A 25,397-nucleotide genomic window follows, 5' to 3' on the forward strand; every position below is an offset into this window, starting at 1 on the left:
GATGTTGTGTCATGTGCATTCAACATTTCTTGATATCATGTGGAGTGAATCAGATTGGCTGATGACTGGTATTTGTGATTCTGGGAAGCTCAAGAGAAGCCCAAGAAGGATGGTCCATTTGCAAATACTTCAGCCTTGTCTTTTGCACTTACGTGCTGGTCTCCATCGTTGAGGATGAGGATGTTCCCCACCTCATTAGGTGCTTAATTATCTGCACCATTTACAAGTGGATTTGTGAAGGTTGCATAGCTTTGACGTAGTCTGCTGAGCTATTTCTAGCCCCCATTCTCCTCCAACCTCCCCCATTCTCCAACTATTCCTCACCACCTCCAACCTCCCGCCCATCCATATCCAACCTCCTGCCCACTCCCACAACCTCCCTCCTCCTCCTCCCCCTCCAACATCCCACCCAACCTTCCCCCACTACCCTGCCATAATGAGTGTGCTAAGAATTACACTGACAACCAATTTTAGTTGGGCTCACAGTGTGGCTCACTTACATGTGCTAGAAACTACATATATTAATACACTGGGCCCTGTCCTTTTCAGACAAAAAGAACATGTACCCACATTGCACCTTTTTCAAATAAACAAAATAGGTGACAGCCATTTTCTGGCACATTCCCCAGGTTAATGTCTTGACGAATCAGAGCCAACCTGCCTGGTTTTGATTTAAACAAAGCTTGACAGTTAACTGTCAGTCATCAGTTAACTGGTATATCGTCCATGACAACATCTCTACCAATCAGAGTCCACTTGCCAATAAATCAGCACTCTCTTCTCATGCAATATGAGTTGTTGTTCCCTTTACATTTGGTATTCTTGTGAATTGTCCTGATGAGTGTAAGACAAAAAGCTTTGAAAACATGTCTTTTTTCAGCAATGCTCAAGTCTGTACTACCAAACAACTGAGGGTGCTTTTTGCTAAATTAGCAGGTTTTTCATCCACTGATGCCATCAGGTGGATCTACTGGCTTGTTTAATTGAGTCAATTCCACACAGATTCTAATTAAACCATCAGACTTTGGTACTATGACCATTCCAGAACAGCACCTCATCAGCATGGTTACTTGAGAGATAACGCCTCATTGTAACATGTGTTCAGTCTCACTCTTGACTTTGTCTAAGGAGTAAGTGACCTTCATTGCTGTGAAGAGACATATAGGCACAGCATCTACCCTTAGGGTTTTGTGATATTCTGTTTTTAGCTTTCTTAAGCCTGAAAATAGGGAGGAAAAAAATAGCGAGGCAAAAAAAGTTCTTATAGCAGTTTTTGGAGTCTGTGTAGCATTATTGTTGCACACACAACTAAGCCCACTTGCAGTGCCTCTACTCCATCTTTTTATTTTCCTCCTAAATAAACTAAAAACTTTGTTTGAATTCACTTCTTTTGCCACATTCAATCTGAATATTTTCTCTGCCATTCTGATGCTATGTTACACTCCTGACCTCTCTTTAGGTATTTAATGAATTCTAATTGTTATTTACCTTCATGATCTTCAATGTCTTTTTTCTTATTTAAATTGCTTGGTTGTCATCTTCAAACAGGTGGGATATGCCTTTAAACTTGGTACCTTTGCTTTGCATTGGCATATATTGGTCCACTACATTCAGAACTACCTTCTTAAAGAAACTCTCTTTGCTATATTCAAACCTGTCAGGCCAATTCTGAGAATACTTATTAAGTGAACAACATTGGTCCTCTCAAAATTTGGCAATTTTGTTTGGGTTTGTATAGCTTCCTCCCAATCCTGTATATGTACATGAGATGGCATTGTGATTACTGGAATTTAAAGCCTAACCCACGTTTGTACTGAAGATTTAATAGTTCCTAGCACTCATAATTAAATGCTCATCCTCATACTGCCTCTTACAAAAAGAGTCATAATCTTCCATTAACTCAAGAAATCCCTTCTCCATTTTAACAGTAGATACGTTATTGCCCCTATTATTAAAGTCAATTATTTTCCAAGATATTTAAAAAAATCTCATCCCATCTCAAATATCAAGGCTTTCACCCTGGCCTGGGATTAAAAATATTTTACTTCGTTTTACCCTTGCCATTGGCATCAGATTTAACCGGTAAACTTTCTGTCCCAGATAATCTCTTACACCCTGGGTGGACCTGCCTGCACTGGTCTCAGCCGGTTTACAGTTGCAGCCGTTTTTATTTCCTTTGCCCCCAACTCGGTCTCGCGACAGTAAGAGACCGGCCGGTGTTTGGATCGGTAGCTTAGCAACAGCGGCGCCCGCTGATCCCCATAGTAACCGCTCACACGGCCGTGGCCCGACGGGGGAAGCCTGCTCGGGCATTTTGCGGGGTTCTACGTTAAATAAAGTGAGACTGGCATCTGCATGGCGGTTGGGTGTTGGTTTGCTTTTTCGAGCATGTAGGGTTAACAGTGGACCCCCTCCTCCTCCCCCTCCCGGGGGAGAGGGCTGGCTCTTGGTTCCCGGGGTTTTCCTGCTGGGCCTTTACTCTCCAAAGCCGTTTTGCGCCCAGCACCGGGCCGACCGTGGCCTTCGCTCACAGTCAGACTTGTCCGTGAGGGCAGCTTAACATTTCTAACCGTATAGCTTAATTAGTTGTTAGAAAAGGGGGCGGTGAGAATGGACACCATGCTGAATTGATCCTCAACGCTGTGGTCTTTAACTTTAAAATATTTATAGTTCTTTCAAAAAACATAAAATCACTTCGATATTGTAGAAAAGTAAAAAGTAAATCTTTGTTGTATTGCGTATTTTAATGGGACGCTTTTGCTGCTGATCCTTAAGAGTTGATTAGGTGGAAGAGGACAAGTGCGTCAAGCTATCTCATTCACTTCACTCGTCCCTTGGATGTTTGGGCATAATGATGTATTTATGTTTATTCTGTTCAAGTAGGAATGGTTTGAGAAAGCAAGTTCTAACAATGCCTTTGGTCCTGTATTAACTTTGCCCATGTCTCTTTCGTATGGTTGCAGTCACTGATCGCCATGGGTGTAGCGTTGACTCGAGCAGCTCAGTGGACGGCGGCTGGCATCGGGGTCGGCAAGTTAGAATTTACTCCTCTAAACGTCTCCCTACTGAACAACATTATTAAATTTGTGGAATATGTTAGTTCCAAGCACCCACAAGAAGCAGCCTTAATGTTTCGGGAAGCTCTTGAATGGAAGTCAAATTTGGAGATATCCGCGTTTGGGGCAGATTATCAAATCAGGTGGGTTCCAGAGTAATTAAATTGTGTGCTGCTGCTGTTATACCGACAGAGTAAGATGATAATGTTGACTTTGCGGTGGATCTGGAAGCTGTTGGTGGGGTGGTGGATATAACATTTGCCAATATTTAATAGATATGGCACCTGATAAAATTCACTCACAGCAAATGAAACATAAATAACTAATTGTAGTTATGCTACAGTTGCAAGCATTTACCTGTTTATCTGAATTAATTGCGAACATTTCGGAGATTAATTTCTGTTCGTTTCCCCTTGGAATCTATTTTCACTTTTGTCCTTTTTATGCAATTCTTCCCTATTTACATCTCAACCTTTACACTGTTATGATCGTGTTTAATTGCAACTGGCATTTTACTTAAAATATTAAAACTGAATAGTTTCATTGACAAAATTGAAATAGAAAATATATAATGAAGATCAGTGTGATTATATTAAGAGTTTATTTTTTTTTACAAGGTCAAAATTGTTTTGCTTTCCCCATAATTTTTAAACTTTTAAGGGTTCTTTATGCACCCTTTAATCCGGTGTTTTTGCCTGGTGCCTTTTTCCAGCAGATGATCTGCTTTAATATCTGGTTTATTGTCACTTTTGAGCCAGCTGCCAAGGATACATTTAAGAGTGGTTATGGTTGACATATACTAATCTCTAGATTGTGGATCTTAATATATAAAAACTGAGTTTTATTGATCTCAAATCAGACCTCACCATTTTAATAATCTAATAATGGTAGTTATCTGGAAACTATTCTGTAGTTTGTGCAAAATATTAACTGCTCGTCATAAATCAAACACAACTCATTGCTCAATTAGATCATGAGTGGGATGAAGAAAGATACAGAATATGCAAGTTTTTTATTTTATTTAGTTTCCTTTCCTTGTCATCACAGTAAAAAAACTGTTGTATCAAAAGAAAACATGGATGGAAACCCGTTGCTGATTTTTGAGGCTTCTACTGGTGTCATCAAAGTGTCCACTTTTAACCAGCTAGCCAAACTGCTAGAAATAGCTCAGAAGGACAAACTGAAGGAAACACAAGTTTGTCTGGAAGGTTAGTTTTATTCAAAAGCTTCCACGTTGTAAAAGTTATATTAGATGTTCTACCTTATTTAATAATATCAATATAGTCCTTATAGGAAGTATTTATTTTTGAAACTAAAGCCTTGTTATTTTGGCATGACTAAGTAAATAATATAGTGAACTTCTAAAAAGGTTTTGCAAAAATTAAGTGTTGACTTGAAAATTCTGGTAATGATAATCTGACTTGTAGGATTTAAGGCTCATTCGTCAGCAATACAGTAATAATTGCAGCCCCACTCACTATTAGAGTGGGAATACTGCAGTTTTCACAAATTAGCAAATTTGTTTACTGTCCAGCAAATTAGGATACACAATTATGAGATAGTTGCCTTTTTCATGAAGGGCTTTGGTAAAATAAATAAGGAGAAACTATAGTGCGGAGGGTGCATGTTTGGATAGCACAAATTAAGCTAATTGTTAAAAAAACCAAAACGAGATAAGGAAGAAACTGGACAAAGAGTTATGATCTGGAATGCACTGCCTCGAAAGTATGGTGGGAGCAGATTCAATAATAAGTTCCAAAAGAGAATCAGCTAAATACTAATAAATAAAAGGGGAGAAAATTACAGGGTTACAGGGGAAGGGCCAATTGCATATCTCTTTCACAGTGCCAACATAGAGGTGATGGGCCAAGTGGCTTCTTCTGTGCTGTATCATTTTGTGTTTCCATTAGTTAAGTTGGTGCCTTGACAACAACCTTTATTTGTGCTAATGAATGCTATCAATTGAAAACTAACCTGGTAAAGGAAAGAAAGAACTTGCATTTACAAAGCATCTCATGACCTCTCAAATGCTTCACAGCTAATTAAGTACATAGCTGTTGGGTGTAAATGGACAAAAATCACAAATGATATCCTATCTGACTGTGACAAAGGCGAACAATTGCTCCTTATCCTTAACGCCTACAGCTTTTGCGTGACCTGCTCCGGGAACAGTCACAAGTAGGGGTTTGACTGGTGCAGTATTCCTGTGGCATGGGAGGTTTCTGTACCCCCTGAGCTCGCCTTTGGACACCTCCGTTACAGTATGACAGGTGTATGGCCCCAGTCAAAATATTGACACAGTTGATTACACCATCCTCTTCCAATACCTCTCCGCCATTGTCCAGCTTGGTCAGTGTTCATTCCGTGGGTTCCATTATTATCTGTCTAACCATAGCCAGAATTTCGCTTGCAACGGTTTCTCTTCCCATTCCACATAGTTACCTCTGGTGTCCCCCAAGGATCTAAGCTTTGGCCCCCTCCAATTTCTGATCTACATGCCGCCCCTCAGTAACATCATCTGAAAACACGTGTGTTTTCATATGTGTACTGATGATCCCCAGCTTTACCTAACCAACATCTCTATTGACCTCTTCATTGTTTCTAAATTGTCAGACTGCTTGTCCGACATTCAGCACTGGATGAACATACTGGGGAGTAAATACTGGGGACACTAAAAACATTGCATTCAGCCTCCACTCTGAGTTCTGCTCCCTAGCCACTGATTCCACCCTTCTCCCTGGCAACTGTCTGAGGCTGAACCAGACTGTTCATAACCTCAGTGACATATTTGATGCCAAGTTGAACTTTCAACCACATATTTGCACTATCACTGAAGTTCCTATTTCCACCTCTGTGACTTTGCTGACTGTTCCTCCCACAGCTCTTTTGTTGCCGAAATCCTCATTTATGCCTTTTTTACCTCTATACTTGACTATTCTTATGAACTCCTTATTGGCCTTCCACATTTTAGCTTCTGTTAACTTGAGGTCATCCAAAACTCTGCTTCCCATGTCCTAACTCACACCAAATCCCATTCACCCATCACCCGCATGCTTGCAGATGTGTGCTGGATCTTTGTTAAGCAAAGCCTCAATTTTAAAATTCACATCATTACTTTCAAATTCCTTTGTGCCCAAGCTTCACCCTATCTCTCTGATCTCCTCCAGCCCTACTGTCTTCTGAGATTCCTAGCCTTTTAAGCCTCCCTGATTTTAATTGCTCACCATCGGTGATCATGTTTTCAGCTGCCTAGAGCCTAAACTCTGGAATTTCCTCCATAAATGCTCTACCTCTCTACCCTGCCTTCCTCCTTTAATACACTCCTTAAAACCTAAGTCTTTGACCAAGCTTTTGGTCACCTGACCTTATAGCTCCTTAGGTACTTCAGTGTCATATTTTGCTTTATAATGTTTCAGTGAAGCATCTTGGAATGTTTTATTATATTAATTGCTCTATATAAATGCAAATTGGTGTTTCGGAAAGTTGAGGAGGACGGTGTTCACAATGGAATTCGTGTGGATGGAGCTCTGCTTGGTATTAAGTAACATGTAAAGATTTTAAACCTTCAGTCTCAGCTTAAAGTGGCAACCTAGGAGGTTAATAAAATTAAAGCAAGGGCTGATGAGAGTGGAGGAGGATTTCAGTTTCATCCAGGCTTCAATTGCCATCTTTATGCCTTCTGATTATTTTCTGCCCTTTCATGTTTGCAGTTTTAGAAAAGTATATAGCCAGTTTTTTTGTGTACAATTGTAGATGTTGAGACTAATATGCACATATATAGAAAAATAATGCACAAAGAAATATAATTCGCCATGTTATGTCCGCACTGCTTTAGCATCATCCAGTCTTGGATGAACTGTAGTTTCCTCCACAAATTGCTGCTGACTCAATTTTTGAAGAGGTAACAGTTGATGAGGGCAATGCTGTTGATGTGGTTTACATGGACTTCCAAAAGGCATTTGATACAGTGCCGCAAAACAGACTTGTGAGATAAGTTATAGCTCATGGGATAAAAGGGACGGTAGCAACATGGATACTAAATTGGCTGAGTGTGAGGAAACAGTGAGTAATGGTTAATGGATGTTTTTCGGGCTGGTGGAAGGTTTGCAGTGGAGCTCCTGAGGGATCGATATTGGGACCTTTTTTTTTCCTGATATATATTAATGAGCTAGGCCTTAGTGTACAGGAAACAATTTCAAAACTTGCGGAGGTTACGAAGCTTGGAAGCATTGTAAACTGTGAGGAGGACAGTGTAGAACTTCAAAAGGGCATAGACAAGTTTGTGGAATTGACAGATAGGTGGCAGATGAAGTTCAATGCCACCTAAATGTGAGGTGATACATGTTGGCAGGAAGAATATGACAAGACCGTATAAAATAAAAGGTACTACTTTAAAGGGGGTGCAGAAGCAGAGGGACCTGGGTGTACATATCTGTAAGTCATTAAAGGTGACAGGGCAGGTTGAGAGAGCAGTTAATAAAGCATTAGGTATTCTTGGGTTTATTCATAGGGGGATAGAGTACAAGAGCAAAGAGGTTATGATCTCAGCTGTTAGACCTCAGCTGGAGTATTGTGCGGTTCTGGGTATCGCATTTTAGGGTGGATGTGAAGGCTCTGGAGCGAGTGCAGAAGAGCTTTACAAGAATGTTCCAGGTTTGAGGAACTTCAGTTATGTTGATAGATTGGAGAAGTTCAGATTCTCGGAGAAAAGAAGGCTGAGAGGAGATTTGATAGGGGTATTCAAAATCATGAGGGGACTGGACGGAGTAGATAGAGAGAAACTGTTCCCAGTCATGGAAGGATTGAGAATGAGAGGGCACAGATTTAAAGCAATTGGCAAAAGAAGCAAAAGTGATATGAGAAAATACTTTTTCACACAGCAAATGGTTAGGATCTGGAATGCACTGCCTGAGAGTGTGGTGGAGACAGGTTCAATAGAGGCATTCAAGAGGGAATTAGATGATTACTTGAAAACAAACAATCTGTAGGTTTATGGGGAGAAGGCAGGAGGATGGCACTAAGTTAATTGTTCATTTGGAAAGCAGGTGCAGACACCATGGGCCGAATGGGCTTCTTCTGCACTGTAACAATTCTGTGATCTCAAGTGAATGATAATCTTGGTTTCCTGTATGATCCTGAATCGAGCCACTGACCTTTATCCCCTCCATCACAAAGATAACCCACTTCCAGCATCAAGTAGCTGCCTGCACCTCACCCTCAGCTGGTTTACTGCTGAACCCCTCATTCCTGGCTGTGCCACCTCAAGACTCAAGTAGTCCAATGCTCTCTTGCTCAGCCTACCATCTTTAACTCTCTAAACTTCAGAATTTCTAAACCTCCGCTGTCTATTGCATATGCTGTATAAAGACCCACCTGCCCTTCCCTTGCTGATCTATATCGCCTCCTCGTGCACTTTGCATTTTAATCTTTGTGTTTAAATCTTCCAGAGCCCCACCCATTTTTTAAAACTCTAACCTCATCTAGCACTTGCCCCCACTTCCATGGACCTCTGGTTGACTCAGTCCTCTTGTGTATTCTTTAATCCCTTCATTCCACCATTGGTAGACTTTGGCTTCAGATGCCTTTGTCCTGTGCTTTAGAGTTGCTTCCAGAGTCCCCATCTCCTACCACTTCTTTAAGACCTGATCAGTAACCCTCATCTTTTGCTAAGTTTTTAGTCACCCATTCCAGTACATGGAGCCCTTTTGATTTGTGCTTCTGTGAACTGCTTTTGGAAATTTTCTATGTTAAAGTTACCATTTAATAATAACAAAATTCTGTGGATGCTGAAAATCTGAAATAATAGCAGAAAATGCTGGAAAAACTCAGCAAGTCTGGCAGCATCTGTGGAGAGAGAAAGAGTTAACGGTTCAAGTCTGTATGACCCTTCTTCAGACCTGCTGAGTTCTTCCATTATCTTCTGTTTTTACTCCATATAAATGCAAGTTGTTGTATTGGTGCAAACTTACAAAAACTTGGCAGATGGAATATAATGTGGGAAAATGTAAGATTATGCACTTTGGCAGAAAGAATAGAGGAGCTGAATATTAAATGGAGAAAGGCTGCAGCACAGAGGGATTTGGGAGTCCTTGTGCATGAATCACATAAAGCTAACACACAAGTTCAGCAGGTAATAGGGAAGGCAAATGGAATGTTGGCCTTATTTCAAAGGGAATGGAGTATAAAAATAGGGAACTCTTGTTAAAACTATACAAGACACTAGTTAGACCATACCTAGAATACTGTGAACAGTTTTGGCCCCCTTATCTAAGGAAAGGTATATTGCAATTGGAGGCATCCAGAGAATGTTCACTAGGTTGATCCCGGGTAGGGAGGGATTTTCTTATGAGGAGAGGTTGAGTAGAGATTGGGCCTGTACTCATTGGAATTTAACAGAATGAGAGGTGACCTTATTGAAACATGTAGGATTCTTAGGGAGCTTGACAGGGTAGATGCTGAGAAGTTGTTTCTCCTTGTGGGAGAGTCTAGGACCAGAGAGTGTAATCTCAGAGTAATCTCATTTAAAACAGAGATGAAGAGGAATTTCTTCTCTTGGAGGGTAGTCAATCTGTGGAATTCTTTACTGCAGAGGGCTGTTCAGGCTGGGTCATTAAGTATTTATAAGTATTTGTAAGTATTTACAGATTTTTAATCAATAAGGAAATTAAGTGTTATGGGGGAAGGCAGGAAAATGGGGTTGAGGATTATCAGATCATGATAATCATGATCTCATTGCATGGTGGAGCTGACATGAAGGGCCTAATGGCCTACTTCTACTCCTTTCTATGGTCTTCACACCAAATCTATCTATTCTTAGTTCACACTGTGCGTGCTTGATTTTTCTACTGGCTACTTGTTCTTTATTAGTTACTATTTGACTCTTTCACATTTAGCCAATTGGATATTTAAAAGATATAAGCAATAAGTTACGTTGCCAATCAATAATTTTCAACCAGTGGACATATCTGTTTCCAGGTGATACCCTGAAGTGTAAATTTTATGGTACGGTGGGCGGAATTGCCCCAGATTTGCACTAAGTGTGGTAGCTGGAGGTCAAAACAATGTTTTATCCGTCAGCTGCAGCGGCATGTTTCCATGCCATATCATCCTAAACCTGTCGCATTAGTTATGCATTCCCGGGAAACACGCCTTTTCCATTGTTGGAGGGGGGCTCTCATTTGTCCGCCACACCATAACCTCACTGCTTTGTCATGCCGGGTGATATATTTAAAATCCAGCCCCACGCACACATCTCCGTGCTCCCACCTCATGACTACTGCAGGGAAGATGTCCATGAAAGGCAAAAAGACTGCAGCCTTCGGGTTTAGTGACGCATCACTGGGACGCCTTTTGGATGCCTGCCGCAATGTCCCCTACTCCCCCTCTGGTCACAGGATGGGCAGCAGTGTGACCAATCAGGCTTGGGAGGCGGTGGCAGTAGTGATCAGTGCCAATGCTGCACAGAAGAGGGTGGCTATCCAATACAGATAGAGGATGAATGATTTTGTCCATGCAGCCAGGGCATGGCAACCACCTCATCACTCTAATCTCTCACACTCAAGCCCATCACACATTCACTGGCATCTCTCTAACTGCCAGCTCAAGGAACATCACCACCCATTCTCAGATACATACCCTTACATGCTCATTTGGCTTCATCTCCTCTGGAGATTGCCTCCTCAGCCCTCACCATCTTGAGGCCACTTGCACAGATCAACATGTGCCCCCACACACACCCTGGGTTACCCTCCTTCCCCAGCCCTTGTCCTGCAGTCTCTTCCCTTTTCTGAGGCCAGTTCTCCCCCTTCGCCAAGCAAGCCCTAGCACTGCAATCATGGAAATGCCACCCTCATATGGCTGATGTGGTAGGTAGAGACCTGCTGTGAGCCCCCTAAAAGTGATGAGGTGCTGCCTGTGAAGTCTGGCGCTGATGACTGCGGGTGCTGACCAAAACAAGCCTGAGAGAAGTGCAGCCCACCAGGTGCACGTTGCTTATGTGCTGTTGTGAAACGCGTCAGTGTGTTTTCCCGCCGACGTGGGCGGACAATGTGACGGGGGGGGGGAATGATTCTGGCGGGCAGGCCTAATAATGATATGCTGATGTATTACAATGAGGTTTTCAACAACTGATGGTGGGCCATGTTCTCTGCCATTGGCGGGCTGAACAAACTGGTTTCACGCTGTTGAAAAACCAATTGCGCCATATTGTCTGATCCCACCCCTGAAACACCCAACGCCGGCAGGCACGGAAAATCCCTGCCAGTATCTTTGAAAAGCATATGCATGATGGGTGCATATTATATGCAAGACTTGATTATATAAATAACATTAATAAAATAAAAAAATAATGAAGTTAACCAACTTCAGCAATTTAGTTGTTAATTTTAATGTGTTGAATTTCGAAACAGAGATTTTCACATTTAAGATGGGAATAGTATACAATGCATATTCTGTTATACAAGGTTTGTCTATGTTCCACTTAATACTTTCACCAAATCAGTACAATGCATAAATTTGATATTTTCATTCAGTTGTCCATCCACCCTTGTGACTGAGGACATTACTTGCTGGTTAGTGGAATTTTATCCTGAACCTCATACATCAGTGTAATGCTAATCACAGCATCAGGTAATTCAAGTACCCTTAAAAGTTGAAAATAAAGATTTGAACAAAATACCGAAGTGAAAATATTTTGCAAAGGAACTTTCATGGAAACAGAGAATCAGATTTCTGACACATTGACAAAAATTGCACAGCAGTATAAATAACTTACAAAGGTTCTGACAGGCTGCATTTGAAAAGCCCAAAATGAAAAGTAATTGTAGTAGTTCAGTATGTAAAATACACCATCATTAGCTTTGTTTTGGATCATGCTTATTTTATGCCTTGGAAATGTATCTCCCTAAAATGTGGGGTAATAGGCAAACCAGAATGAATGAATTAACACTTGGTTGGCCTTCAATGACAATGGTAATGATGCAGTAGATGTGGGAATCAGTACTTTTATTGTGCTATGTTATGAACAATGTATAATTTTAAGTTGAATTTGTGCATATAATTGTGTGTTGAGAAAGGTAAAATGATTTCAGTTCATTTACGTTTTGTTTATGAACTTTGGTACCTGGCTGTCTGGATAGCCTTGTGACTAAAAGGTCAGATCTTTGGCATTTGTTTGTGTATATATTTTTAATGAGGTCTTACAACCCCTGAATTGAAAGGGGTTCAAAGTTCAATGATTCTAAAGACAAAACACAAAGTGGAAAAGCTTTACTATTGTCAAGTGATAGTGATCCAGGAACACAGACACAGGAAAGACAGGAGTTGAGAGAAGAGAATTCAGTGTATGTCAGAGAGAGAAGATAAGGATTTGAAGCTCTCTAAGAAGAAAAAAGAAAACTACAAGGCTTGTGGGACAGTAGTTAACTGAATAATCAGTTATGGGACGCAGTAAAGTAGTCAGTTTAGAAGAGGTGCAACTGGAAGACTGAGTTTAGGGAACTCATTTGTTTGCTCTGCAGTTGAAGAAACAGTGAATTTAGAGCCTGGTATTTGGATATCTTGGGGAGAGATATGAGTTGGGTGAGAAGCATCAAGTGAATGCTCAGGAATTCACTGGAAGAAAACCAGTTGCAACTGTGCCAGTCTCAAGCGAGAAGCCTTTGTGTCAAGCTAATGGTAACCCTTCAATGGTTTAAGTGTCTGTAAAGATACCTGGGCTAAAGGAATAGTGGGAATTTGAATCATCATCTTGTGTTTGTATTGAGATCTTTCCAACCTCTTTTTGTCTAGTGTAATATAGTTCACTTTTCTTGTTTTAATAAATATTTTATTTGTATGAAAAGTTCCTCAGCAGACTCCTGTGAATTTGTTCAGTAACTTACCTTTCTAAAAAAACAAGTTAGAACCTATCAAGCCAGGTTTCACTCTGGGATCTGATTTGTCCAGTATTAACATTAGCTGGATCGTAACAGCTAGAGTGGTTGATGCTGTGTATAAGGACTTTCAAAATGTGTTCGATAAATTACCCCATAATAGACCTGTTAACAAAATTGAAGCATGTGGGTTTAAAGGAGCAGTGGCAGAGTGGATGTGAAATTGGTTAAGGGACAGAAAATCTGTAAAAATGGTGTACAGTCTGACAGGTATAATCCAGTGGTTTTCTCACAAAAGGCATCATTTCAAAGTTTGCAGATGACTCAAAACTCAGAAATGTAGTGAACAGTTAGGAGGATACTATCAAATTTCAGGAGAACATCGATGGTGAAATGAGCAGATGCATGGCAGGTAAAATTCAATGGAGAGAAGTGTAAAGATGCATTTCAGTAGAAATAATGAGGAGAGGCAATACAAACTAAATTGGCTAACTTTTTTAAAAAGAAATGCAGGAACAAAGATCTGGGGGTATATATGCATAAACCTTTGAATGTGATAAACTGAGAAGATTGTATTAAAAAAAATCATATGGGATCTTTGGCTTTATAAACAGAGGTTTAGAGTGCAAAACCACAGATATTATGCTGAGCCTTTAGCAATACGGTTAGGTCCCAGTTGGAGTGACAGAAGGGTTGGTAACGAGAGAATGCAGATTTAAGGTAATTAGCAAAAGAACTAGAGATAGGACCATTCACTAAAATATTTAAATTGGACTCCCTCTGTGTAATTGGGAGCACAAGTTAAAATTAACTACTGTTGGATTTCCTAGAGGTCGGGAAAAAAGAGAGAGGCGGAAGCAGCCTCCGCAAGTTAAGTACCTTTCTTCCAGTGCTCTTTTTGAACCAAGAGGATTAGGATGCCTCAAGGATCACAGTCTGCCTTTTTCTCTCTCCATCCTTCCAGTCGACAACCATCCCTCCAGCTTCGATGTTCACCCTTTAAAACATCAAGGGGTACAGGGATAGTGCAGAAAAATGATGTTGAAGTTGAAGATCAGCCATAATCTCATTGAATGGAGCAGCAGGCTTGAAAGGCTGAGTGGCCCACTCCTGCTCCTATTTCTTATGCTCTTATGTCCTTATGTTGTTTTCCTGCACCCGACCCAATTTCTAACCATCATCATTCACCTGCTGCAATGCCTGATCTGTTTCCCCCCGCCCGCCATGATATCTGTCCTCTCTGCCCATGATTACATAAACATAATCTCATTCTTGCCCCCCACCACCCCCCCCAACATGGCATGGCAAATCCGCTTCCAGGTTCAAGGTCCATGGGACCTGGCTTTACTCCTTTCTGTCCAAAGATAGCTAAGTGAATCTCCAATGGCTTTTTAAAATTCTTTCATGGGGTATGGGCATTGCTGGCTTGGCCAGCATTTATTGCCCATCACTAGTTGCCTTTGAGAAGGTGGTCGTGAGCTGCCTTCTTGAACTGCTGCATGCCATGTGGTGTAAGTGCACCCACATTGTTAGGAAGGTAGTTCCAGCGTTTTGACTCATTGATAATGAAGAAAAGGCGAAATAGTTCCAGGTCAGGATGGTGTGTGGTTTGGAGGGAAACTTGCAGGTGGTCTGCTACCCTTATCCTTTGAGGTGGTAGAGGTCGTGGAGTTAGAAGGTGCTGTTAAAGGAGCCTTGGTGATTTGTTGTATGCAGCTTGTTGATGCTACATGCTGTGTGTCAGTGGTGGAGGGAGTGAATGTTTAAGGTCATGGATGGGGTGCCAATCAAGCAGGCTGCTTTGCCTTGGGTGGTGTCAAGCTTCTTCAGTGTTGTTGGGGCTGCACTCACCCAGGAAAGTAGAGAGTATTCCATCACACTCCTGACTTGTGCCTTGTAAATGGTGGACAGGCTTTGCAGAGCCAGGAGATGAGTTACATGCCATGGAATTCCAAGCCTCTAACCTGCACTTGTAGCCACAGTATTTATATGGCTGGTCCAGTTCAGTTTCAGGTCAGTGGTAACACCCCGGATGTTGATAGTGGAGGATTTAGTGGTGGGAGTGCCATCGAATTTCAAGGGGAGATGATTAGATTCTCTCTTGTTGGAGATGGTCATTGCCTAGCACTTGTGTGGTGCGAATGTCACTTGTCAATTATCACCTCAAGCCTGGGTATTGTCCAAGTGTTGCTGCATAAGGACATGGACTGCTTCAGTATCTGAGGAGTCGTGAATGGTGCTGAATATTGTGCAATCATCAGAGGACCTCCCCACTTCTGACCTTTTGATGGAGGTAGGGTCATTGAAGAAGCACCCTAAGATGGTTGTGCTGATGACACTACATTGTGGAACTCCTGCAGCGATGTCCCAAAACAGAGATAATTGGCTTCCAACAACTACAACCATCTTTCTTTGTGCTAGGTATGACTCCAACCAGTGGATAGTTTTCCCACTGATTCCCATTGACTTCAGTTTTACTAAGGTTCCTTGATGCCACTCTCAGTCAAATGCTGCTTTGATGTCAAGGGCAGTAACTTTCACCTCACCTCTGGAGTTCAGCTCTTTTGTCCATGTTTGAATCAAGGCTGTAATAAGGTCAGGAGCTGAGTGGCCTGGAGGAACCCAAACTGAGCTTCGGTGAGTAAGTGCTGCTTAATAGCACTGTCGATGACTCCTTCCATTACTTTATTAATGATTGGGAGTAGATTGACAAGGTGGTAATTGGTCAGGTTGGATTTGTCCTGGTTTTTGTGGATTATCCACTAGCACTTTTGGCTGAAGGTGGTTGCAAAGATTCAGCCTTGTCTTTTGTACTGATGTGCTGGGGTCCCCCATCATTGATGGTAGGTATATTTGTGGAGCCTTATACTCCTGTTAGTTGTTTAATTGTCCACAACCATTCACAACTGGATGTTGCAGGACAGCAGAGCTTAGATCTGACCCTTTGGTTGTGGGATGGCTTAGCTTTGCCTATCACATGCTGCTTCTGTTGTTTGGCATGCAAGCGGTCCTGACACATAATTTTTAGGTATGCCTGGTGCTGCTCCTGGCATGCCTTCCTGCACTTGTCATTAAATCTGGTTTGATGGTAATGGTAGAGTGGGGGATATGCCAGGCCATTAGGTTACAGATTGTGGTTGTATACAATTCTGCTGCTGCAGATGACCCATTGCGCCTCATGGATGCCCAGTTTTGAATTGCTGGATCTGTTTGAAATCTTTCTCATTTAGCACCAGTGATAGTGTCGCACAACACATTGGAGGGTATATGAAGACAAGACTTCATCTCCACAAGGAAAGTGCAGTAGCCATTCCCACTGATACTGTCGTGGACAGGTAGATTGGTGAGGATGAGGTCAATAGGTTTTTCCTTCTTGTCGGTGTTCTCACCATCTGTTGCAGACCCAGTCTAACAACTATTTCCTTTAAGACTCAGCCTGCTTGGTCAATAGTCATGCTACCGAGCCACTTCTAGTGATAGACATTGATGTCCCTTACTTAGAGTACAGTTTGTGCCCCTGCCACCTTCAATGCTCCTTCCAATTGTTGTTCAACATGGAAAGGTACTGATTCATCAGCTGAGAAGGGGCTGTGGTAGGTAGCAATCAGCAGGAGGTTTCCTTATTCATGTTTGACCTGATGTCATGAGACTTCATGGGGCTCCAGTCCATGTTGAGGACTCCTTCCTGTTTACGTACCACTGTGCTGCCACCTTTGATGGATCTGTCCTGCCAGTGGGATAGGACATACGCAGGGATGGTGTTGGAGGTGTCTGGGACATTTTCTGAAAGATATGCTTCCGTGAATATGACTATATCAGGCTGTTGCTTGAGTAGTCAGTGGGACAGCTGTCTCAATTTTGGTACAAGGCACCAGATGCTGTAAGGAGAGCTTTGCAGAGTTGACAGGGCTGGGTGTGCCTTTGTCATTTCTGGTACCTAGATCGATGCCAGGTGGCCTGTCTGGCTTCATTCCTTATCAACTTTTCTGTAGCTGTTTGATACAACTGAGTGGCTTGCTGGGCCACTCATGAGTTAACCGCATTGCTGTGGGTCTGGAGTCAAATGTAGGCCAGACCAGGTAAGGATGGCAGATTTCCTTTCCTAAAGGACATTATTGAATCTGATGGGTTTTTATGACAATCGACAATGGTTTCATGGTCACCGTTACCGAGATTAGCTTTTAGTTCCACAGGTATAATTGAATTTAAATTCAGTAACTGCCATGGTAGGATTTGAACCTGTGTCCCCAGAGAATTAGACTGGAACCCCTGGACTAATAGTCCAGTGACATTCCCACTATGCTGCCATCTCCCTTCCTTGAACTGTAGCTGCTCTATCATCTCCTGAGCACCCCCTGCCCCCAACAAGGATCTGTGCTTTTCACCCACTTCTTTCTCATGCATGTGCTGTTATTTGGTGACAACATTCTCAGAAGTGGGGTAGGCTTCCAAATGTTTACTGATAAGGTTCAGCCGTACGGTTCCACAATCTTTTCAATCCAAAGCTACATTAAGACTTGTCCAAAACCCTGTCCTTCTCCTAACTCACACCTTGTCTCTCAGTCTGGCAGTGCCTTCATTTCAAAGTTTTCATCCTTGTTTTCAAATCCCAACATGGCCTCACCTATCTCTGTGACCTCCAGCCCTACAATCATTCAAGATCTCTCTGCTCCTCCAGTTCTGGCATTCCTGATTTTCATTGTTTTACCGTTTTCTGCTGTGCCTTTAGCTGCCCAGGCCCGAAACTCATGAATTCCTTCTGCTTCACCTTTTTTACCTCTTCCCTCCTTTAAGACGCTCCCTTTGATCAACTTGTGGTCATCTGTCTTAATATCTCCTTAGGTGTCTCTGTTTCAAATTTTATTTAATAATGCTCCTATGAAGCACCTTAGAAAATGTGACTTTTGTTAAAAGTGCTTTATAAATGTAAGCTGTTGTTGTAAATCAGCTGTCAGGCATTGTCATGGGTAAGTAACAACACTCTCCAGCTGACCATTTTGACATCCAACATAGACCCTGCGTCCTGGCCGTCTGCTCAGGCTGAACTGTGAATAATACTGGTGTCATCTTTCACTTAGAGTAATGCTTCAAATCCACATCCGATACATTACCAAAACTGCTTACTTCCACCTGCCCAATATTTTCCTCCATATTCACTTCATTCCCACTCATCTGTTAAACACTTGTTCTTATTTTAATTACCTCAAGATTTGATTACACTAATGACATCACACTGATTTCCCAGCCTTCATCTTTCATAAACTCAAACTCATGGAAAGAATAGCCACCCATATTCTCTCCTTCTGTTCTTGCTCCCCTTTTCTTGCTTACTCACATTGACCCTGAGGGCCCCAAAGCATTAAATTTAAAATCCTTGCCTTCATCTTCAAATCCATCAGTGCCTTCATGCTATCCTATCTGCAATCTCCTGCAACCTTGCATCTCCTTCTTTACCTTACAGCCATCCAACCCTTGCATATCTTTTTCCTTCATTCTAGCATTGGTGGCAGGACTTTCAGTCTTCTTAGTCCTTCTTAAATCCTCCCCTTAAATGTCTGTGCCCCCTTTCCTCTCTCCAGCCTCTTTAAATACTTATCAAAATCCAGTTTTTTAGTAAGAACTCTTAACCACACAAAACTGTGTGTATTCCTTTATTTTTTTACTTTTTTTTTCTACTCCCAATCTCTGCAACCCACCACTCCAGTGAAGATGTTAAAGATCAATGTTTTTGTTGTTTGCTTGCTGGGTCTTTTCAGTTGGGATTTGGTTTTAAAAATTGGTCTGCTCTAAGATCCTAGATCTTACATTTGTATCTACATTTGACATGACCAGTAGTCACTGGGGCATTTTTTTATTTGTCAGATGAGCAGACTTTATTGTGACTGTATTACACCATGCAAATATCCTTTTACTACTCTCAATATCTACATTCCAAATAAGTAGTCAATATTGATTTTTTTAAAAACTGCCAACTTCAGCCACTAATGAAATATTGTGAATTACATTAATTAATTCTTCTCCATAATGACCTTTCATGAACTGGTGCAAGCAAAGCAGTGTTTTGAACTAACTCTATCTTTCAATTTCTAAACTTACCTAGGATTCTCGGAATACATTTTTCCAAAGACATTGGCCTACTATTACAAGGTCGCTTGGGAATCTGAATACTGAATCTGAGGAGAGCATTCCTCATTCTTAGAGATAGTGGGGAAAGATTTCCTTTGGTTGTTTTGCATCACTGACATTATTAATAAAATGATAAGATGCCACATGTTAGTTATTTCTAGACAATTACACACTCATTTTGGAAAAATACTCCCATTTATTGCTACCAATAATAAACGTAGATAATAGCTCTGTTTCCAATGCTGCTAACAAGTAAGTTTAAAAATTGCTCTGCTGTATTAATTGGCAAATGTGTTCATATGTCATCTTCTCTCGGTTACTTTAGCAAATTTGTTAATCAATTTTAAATTCAAAATGGGTTAATGCTTCTGCTAAATTAGCGTACACAGAAATTTGATGTTTGGATTATGCGTTTATTATCGACAACAGTAAATTATCGCCTATAACTACTAAAGGAAATTTTTCCCTATGTGAATACTTAGGTGTTTGAGCCATAAATAATTGATGGATCTTGGAGTTCAGTCATTGGACTCAAATCTTGCCTTCAGACAATTATTTTTTGAGTATCTTCCAGTCCTAGCCTATGAAGGAATGCTCATCTTACCAGCCAACCAGCCTTTCATGAACCCTGCCAAAAAGGTCTGGCAAAGCCAGAAAAGCAGACTGTTTTTCAGAGCAGAGTTGATCTTAATTGCAATGTCCCTAAGCAAAGCAGATTTTCCATTAGAAGCTAACCCTTTAGTAACCAGTTTGTTACACAACTGCCAAGCAAATCTAATGTGTGAAGGACAGCAGATGCTGTTAATGATTGTGCTGTTGCCACTTCTAACTCCTCTAGACCCAGAATGAAAACAGAAAATACTGATACACACAGCAGGTCTGGCAGCAATTGTGGAGCGAGAAACAGAGTTAAGTTTCGGAGCTTTCATCAGAACTGAGAAAAGTTAGAAATATAATAGGTTTTGAACTGGTGAAAGGGTTGAGGGTGTTGGGCGAGAAAGAATAAGAGGGAACGTTTGTAATAGGATGGGGAACAGGACAGATTAAATGACAAAAGGGTTGATGGTAGAAAGCCAAAGCGGGTGGTATTGGGACAAGTAAAGAAACAAAAGATGTGTCTAGATGAGATGTGAATGGCAGGATAACAGCTATCCAAACGCAAAGAAAGAAAAGATAAACAAAGCAACAAGAGAAAAATGAAACCGGCAAAATAACACAAAACAAAATGGGGGAAGAGGTTATGATATAAAATTGTTGAACTCAATGTTGAGTCCAGAAGGCTGTAAAATGCTTAGTTGGAAGATGAGCTTGTGTGGAATTTCATTGGAACGCTGCAGCAGGCCAAGGACATAACGATCAAAGTGGGACTAAGGTAGAGAATTGAAGGCCATCAGAAGCTTAAAGTCATGCTGGCGAACAGAATGGAGGTGATCTGCAAAGTAGTCACCTAATTTGCAATTAGTCTCCACCATGTAGAACAAACCCATCTTTTTGTTATTTCAGTTGTTCCATTATTAATCCTTTTGTCAATGAAATCACTCCCACCAATGACACAGCATGGCATCGGCTTGATGGGATGGTAGAAAATTACTGTTTGGAGTATGCCGCTTACCTGGAAGTCAGAGAGGCAGTGGACCTGCAAGAAAGCAAGGGACAATAAATCGTGACTGAGGTTTGAGGCCTACTGTTACCTTGGGAGTCAGAGAGGTGGCGGGACTAGTCAGCGCGGGCCAATTCTGAGCAGCTGAGTTCAAAAGGAGAATGAGAACAAAACAAATAGTGACATCACAGGAAATCCATAAGTTCATTGAATGGTAAGAAACTTCTATTAGGGTCTGCTTTAAATTGCTGTAAATTAGAAAAGTGCATTACCTTTAAAGAAGTAGCTACGCTTGGATTTAAGTGAGAAACATCAGGAATAAGGGCAAATCGGGGTCAATATAATAAAGTAATATAAATAAACCAAAGTAAAATAAAGCTAAGGCTTGGCAGGGCAGTTTGGTCAAGTAGAATGTGTGCCCTGTAATAAGTGGGAAGTTATGGACTCTACCAGTGTCCTAGATGGCCATTTGTGCAGGAAGTGCTGCCAGTTGCAGAACTTAGAGCTCCAGGTTTTGGAATTCGAGCAGCGACTTGAGTCATTATGGCACATCTGTGAGGCTGAGAGCTACATGGATAGCATGTTCAGAGAGGTGGTCACGCCGCAGCTTAGGAACCTGGAGACAGAAAGGTTTTGGGTGACCACGAGGCAGTCCAAGAGAACTAGGCAAGTAGCGTAGGAGTCCCCTGGGGTCCCACTCACAAATTGGTTCTGTTTTGGAAGCTGTTGAGAGCATTGGTTTCCCCAAAGGAGTGCAGCCAGAGCCAGGTTTGTGGCACCATGAGTGGCTCGGCTGGACAGGAGGGGAGGAAGAAGAAAGGAAGAGCAAGAGTAATAAGGGATTCATTAGTTAGGGGAACAGACAGGTGTTTCTGCAACCGTAGATGTGACTCCAGGATGGTATGTTGCCTCCCTGGTGCCAGGGTCAAGGATGTCACGTAACAGCTGCAAGACATTCTTCTGGGGGGGAGGGTGATCAGCTGGAGGTCGTGGCCCACATTGGTACCAATGACTTAGGTAGGAAGGGGGATGTGGTCCTGTGGTCCGAATTTAGGGAACTAGGTCAAAAATTAGAAAGCAGGACCTCAAATGTAGTAATACTCCCATTGCCAGATACAAGTGAGTACAGAAATAGGAGGATAAGGCAGATGAATGCGAGGCTGGAAAGATAGTGCAGGAAGGAGGGCTTTAAATTCCTGGGACACTGGGACTGGCTCTGGGGAAGATGACACCTGTACAAGCTGGACTGGTTGCACCCGAACAGAGCCGGGACCGAGTTCCTTGCAGGGCGTTTAGCTAGTGCTGTTGGGAGGGCTTTAAACTAACTTGGCAGGGGTGTGGGAATCAGGAGAGAATACTACAGAGGTATACCAGGGTGCACAAAATACTAGGAGAGACAGATAGCACTAGTATAGAGAATAGTAAGTTATTGGTTGGAGTAAGGGAGAAAGTCATGAAGTCTAAATCAGGGTTACTGTGCATGTATGTGAATGCATGGAGTATAGTAAATAAGAATGGAAAGTTAGAAGCGCAGATTGCCATGTGGAAAAATGATGACGTAACGATAACAGAGACCTGGCTCAAGGAAGGGCAGGACTGGGTGTTAAATATTCCTGGGTACAAATTGTTCAGGAAAAATATGAAAGGAAGTAAAGGAGGAAGGGTGGCAGTATTGGTTAAGGAGAGCATTGTAGTGCTGGAGAAAGAAGATGCCCAGAGGGTTCAAGGACAGAATCAATTTGGCTAGAGCTAAGGAACAAAAAGGGTGCAATTACATTGCTCGGTGTAGTCTATAGACCACCAACTAGTGGGAAGGATGTAGAGGAACAAATCTGCAGGGAAATTGCAGAGAGATGCAAACATTATAGAGTAATTATAATAAGAAACTTTAATTACCCAAACGTAGACTAGGACAGTGGTAACATAAGGGGTGGAGAGGGGCAAAAGTTCCTAGACTGTGTTCAAGAGAATTTTCTACAGCAGTATGTGTATAGTCCAACAAGAAAGGATGCACTGTTGGACTTGGTTCTTGGAAATGAGCTGGGCCAAGTAGATCAAGTGTCAGTGGGGGAACACTTAGGAGACAGTGATAATTGTATCATAAGGTTTAGGATGATGGTAGAAAATGACAATATGCAATCCAGAGTAAGAATAATTAACTGGGGGAGAGCCAACTTCAGTGGGGCATGAATGGAGCTGGGCTGGATAGACTGGAACCAAATGTTGGTGTGAAAATCTGTAGCTGAACAATGGGCTACCTTCAAAGAAGAAATGGTTTGGGCACAGGTATATTCCCTCAAAAGGGTATAGGGCAAACAAATCCAGAGCTTCCTGGATGAAAATTAGGATAAAGAAGAAAAAGTGTGCTTATGACAGGTGTCAGATAGACAACACAATTGAGAACCAAACAGAATACAGAAACTTCAGAGGGGAGGAAAGTCATAATTTTCCAACATTTTCCAGCAGCCAATATAAAGAGGAATCCCAAAATCTTCTATCAGCACACAAGTGGTAAGGGGAGGAGTAAAAGGAGGAGCAGGGCCAATTAGGGACCGTAAAGGGAATTTACACATGGAGACAGGGGGCATGGCTGAGGTGCTAAATGATTACTTTGCATCTGTCTTTACCATGGAAGTAGATGCTATCGAGGTCATGGTGACAGAGGAGGAAACTCTGTCACTAGAAGGGTTCAAAATTGATGAGGAAGAGGAAGTGTTGGATAAGCTGTTGGTACTTAAAGTTGACAAGGCACTGGGGCTGGATGAGATGCATCCAAGGATTTTGAAAGAAGTGAGAGTGGAAATTGCAGGGGCACTGGCCATAATCTTTCAGTCTTCCCTAGACTGAGGAGAGTTGCCAGAGGACTGGAGAATAGCAAACATTACACCCTTGTTCAAAAAAGCTTGCAAGGATAAGCCCGGCAATTGCAGACCAGTCAGTTTAAATTCAGTGGTGGGAAAGCTTCTAGAGACAATTATTCACGATAGAATTAGTAGTCACATGGAAAAATATGGGTTGATTAGGAAGAGCCAGCATGGATTTCTAAAGGGGAAATCATGTTTAACTAAACATGCTGGAGCTTTTAGAAGAGGTAACGGAGAAGGTAGTTCAGGATAATGCTGTTGAGGTGGCGTACATGGACTTTCAAAAGGCATTCGATACAGTGCCACACAACAGACTTGTGAGAAAAGTTATTGCTCATGGGGTAAAAAGGACAGTAGCAACATGGATACAAAATTGGCTGAGTAATAGGAAATAGAGGATAATGGTTAATGGATATTTTTCAGGCTGGAGGGAGCTTTTGTAGTGGAATTCCACAGGCATTGGTATTGGAACCCTTGCTTTTCCTGACATTAATGATCTAGGTGTATAGGGTACAATTTCAAAGTTTGCGGTTGATTCAAAATTCGGAAACATTGTAAACTGTGAGGAGGACAGTATAGAACTTCAAAAGCACATAGACAAGTTGGTGGAGTGGACAGATAAGTGGCAGATGAAGTTCAATGTGGAGAAGTGTGAGGTGATGCATTTTGGCAGGAAGAACAAAAAGTAAGGAGTACAATTCTTAAGCGTGTGCAAGAGCAGATGGACCTGGGTGTATATGTGTATGGAATATTGAAGGTGGCAGGACAGGTGGAAAGAGCAGCTAATATAGCTTCATTAATATGGGCATAGAGTACAAGAACAGGGAGCTTATATAAGACACTAGAGGAGGGAGGAGGGAGAGAAAGAGGGAGGAGAGGAGGGGGAGAAAGAGGGAGGAGAGGAGGGGGAGAAAGAGGGAGGAGAGGAGGGGGAGAAAGAGGGAGGAGAGGAGGGGGAGAAAGAGGGAGGAGAGGAGGGGGAGAAAGAGGGAGGAGAGGAGGGGGAGAAAGAGGGAGGAGAGGAGGGGGAGAAAGAGGGAGGAGAGGAGGGGGAGAAAGAGGGAGGAGAGGAGGGGGAGAAAGAGGGAGGAGAGGAGGGGGAGAAAGAGGGAGGAGAGGAGGGGGAGGAGAGAGGAGAGGAGAGGAGGGGGGAGGAGAGAGGAGAGGTGGGGGAGGAGAGAGGAGAGGAGGGGGAGGAGAGAGGAGAGGAGAGGAGGGGGAGGAGAGGAGAGGAGGGGGAGGAGAGAGGAGAGGAGAGGAGGGGGAGGAGAGAGGAGAGGAGAGGAGGGGGAGGAGAGAGGAGAGGAGGGGGAGGAGGGAGGAGAGGAGGGGGAGGAGGGAGGAGAGGAGGGGGAGGAGGGAGGAGAGGAGGGGGAGGAGGGAGGAGAGGTGGGGGAGGAGAGGGGAGAGGTGGGGGAGGAGAGAGGAGGGGAGGAGAGAGGAGAGGAGGGGGAGGGGGTGGCGAGGGCTATAGGAGAGAGGAGAGGTGGGGGAGGAGAGAGGAGAGGGAGAGGAGGAGGGGGAGGAGGGAGGAGAGGAGGGGGAGGAGCGAGGAGAGGAAGGGGAGGGGAGGGCTATGGGAGGGAGGAGAGGTGGGGGAGGTGAGAGGTGGGGGAGGAGAGAGGAGGGGGAGGGGGTGCTATGGGAGGGAGGAGACGAGGGGGAGGGGGGGCTATGGGAGAGAGGAGAGGACGGGGAGGAGAGAGGAGGAGAGGGGGAGGAGAGAGGAGAGGGGGGAAGGAGAAGAGGGGGAGGGGGAGGAGAGAGGAGAGGAGAGGGGGAGGAGAGAGGAGAGGGGGAGGAGAGAGGAGAGGGGGGAAGGAGAAGAGGGGGAGGAGAGAGGAGAGGGGGAGGAGAGAGGAGAGGGGGGAAGGAGAAG

At 42.8% G+C, this 25,397-nt stretch overlaps 1 protein-coding gene across 1 annotated transcript in view; it reads left to right on the plus strand.

The window, feature by feature from the left end:
• The first annotated feature begins 2,267 nt into the window (after positions 1-2,267).
• Positions 2,268-25,397, plus strand: part of odad2 (outer dynein arm docking complex subunit 2) — a 469,867-nt gene continuing 446,737 nt past the window's right edge. Inside the window, exons 1-3 of the mRNA XM_041183936.1 lie at positions 2,268-2,338; positions 2,964-3,199; positions 4,104-4,264. Coding sequence (XP_041039870.1) covers positions 2,976-3,199; positions 4,104-4,264 — 385 coding nt within the window. The 5' untranslated portion in view covers positions 2,268-2,338; positions 2,964-2,975. The remainder of the gene's footprint in view (positions 2,339-2,963; positions 3,200-4,103; positions 4,265-25,397) is intronic.

This window comes from Carcharodon carcharias, chromosome 3 (assembly GCF_017639515.1).
Source record: "Carcharodon carcharias isolate sCarCar2 chromosome 3, sCarCar2.pri, whole genome shotgun sequence".
Lineage (NCBI taxonomy): Eukaryota > Metazoa > Chordata > Chondrichthyes > Lamniformes > Lamnidae > Carcharodon > Carcharodon carcharias.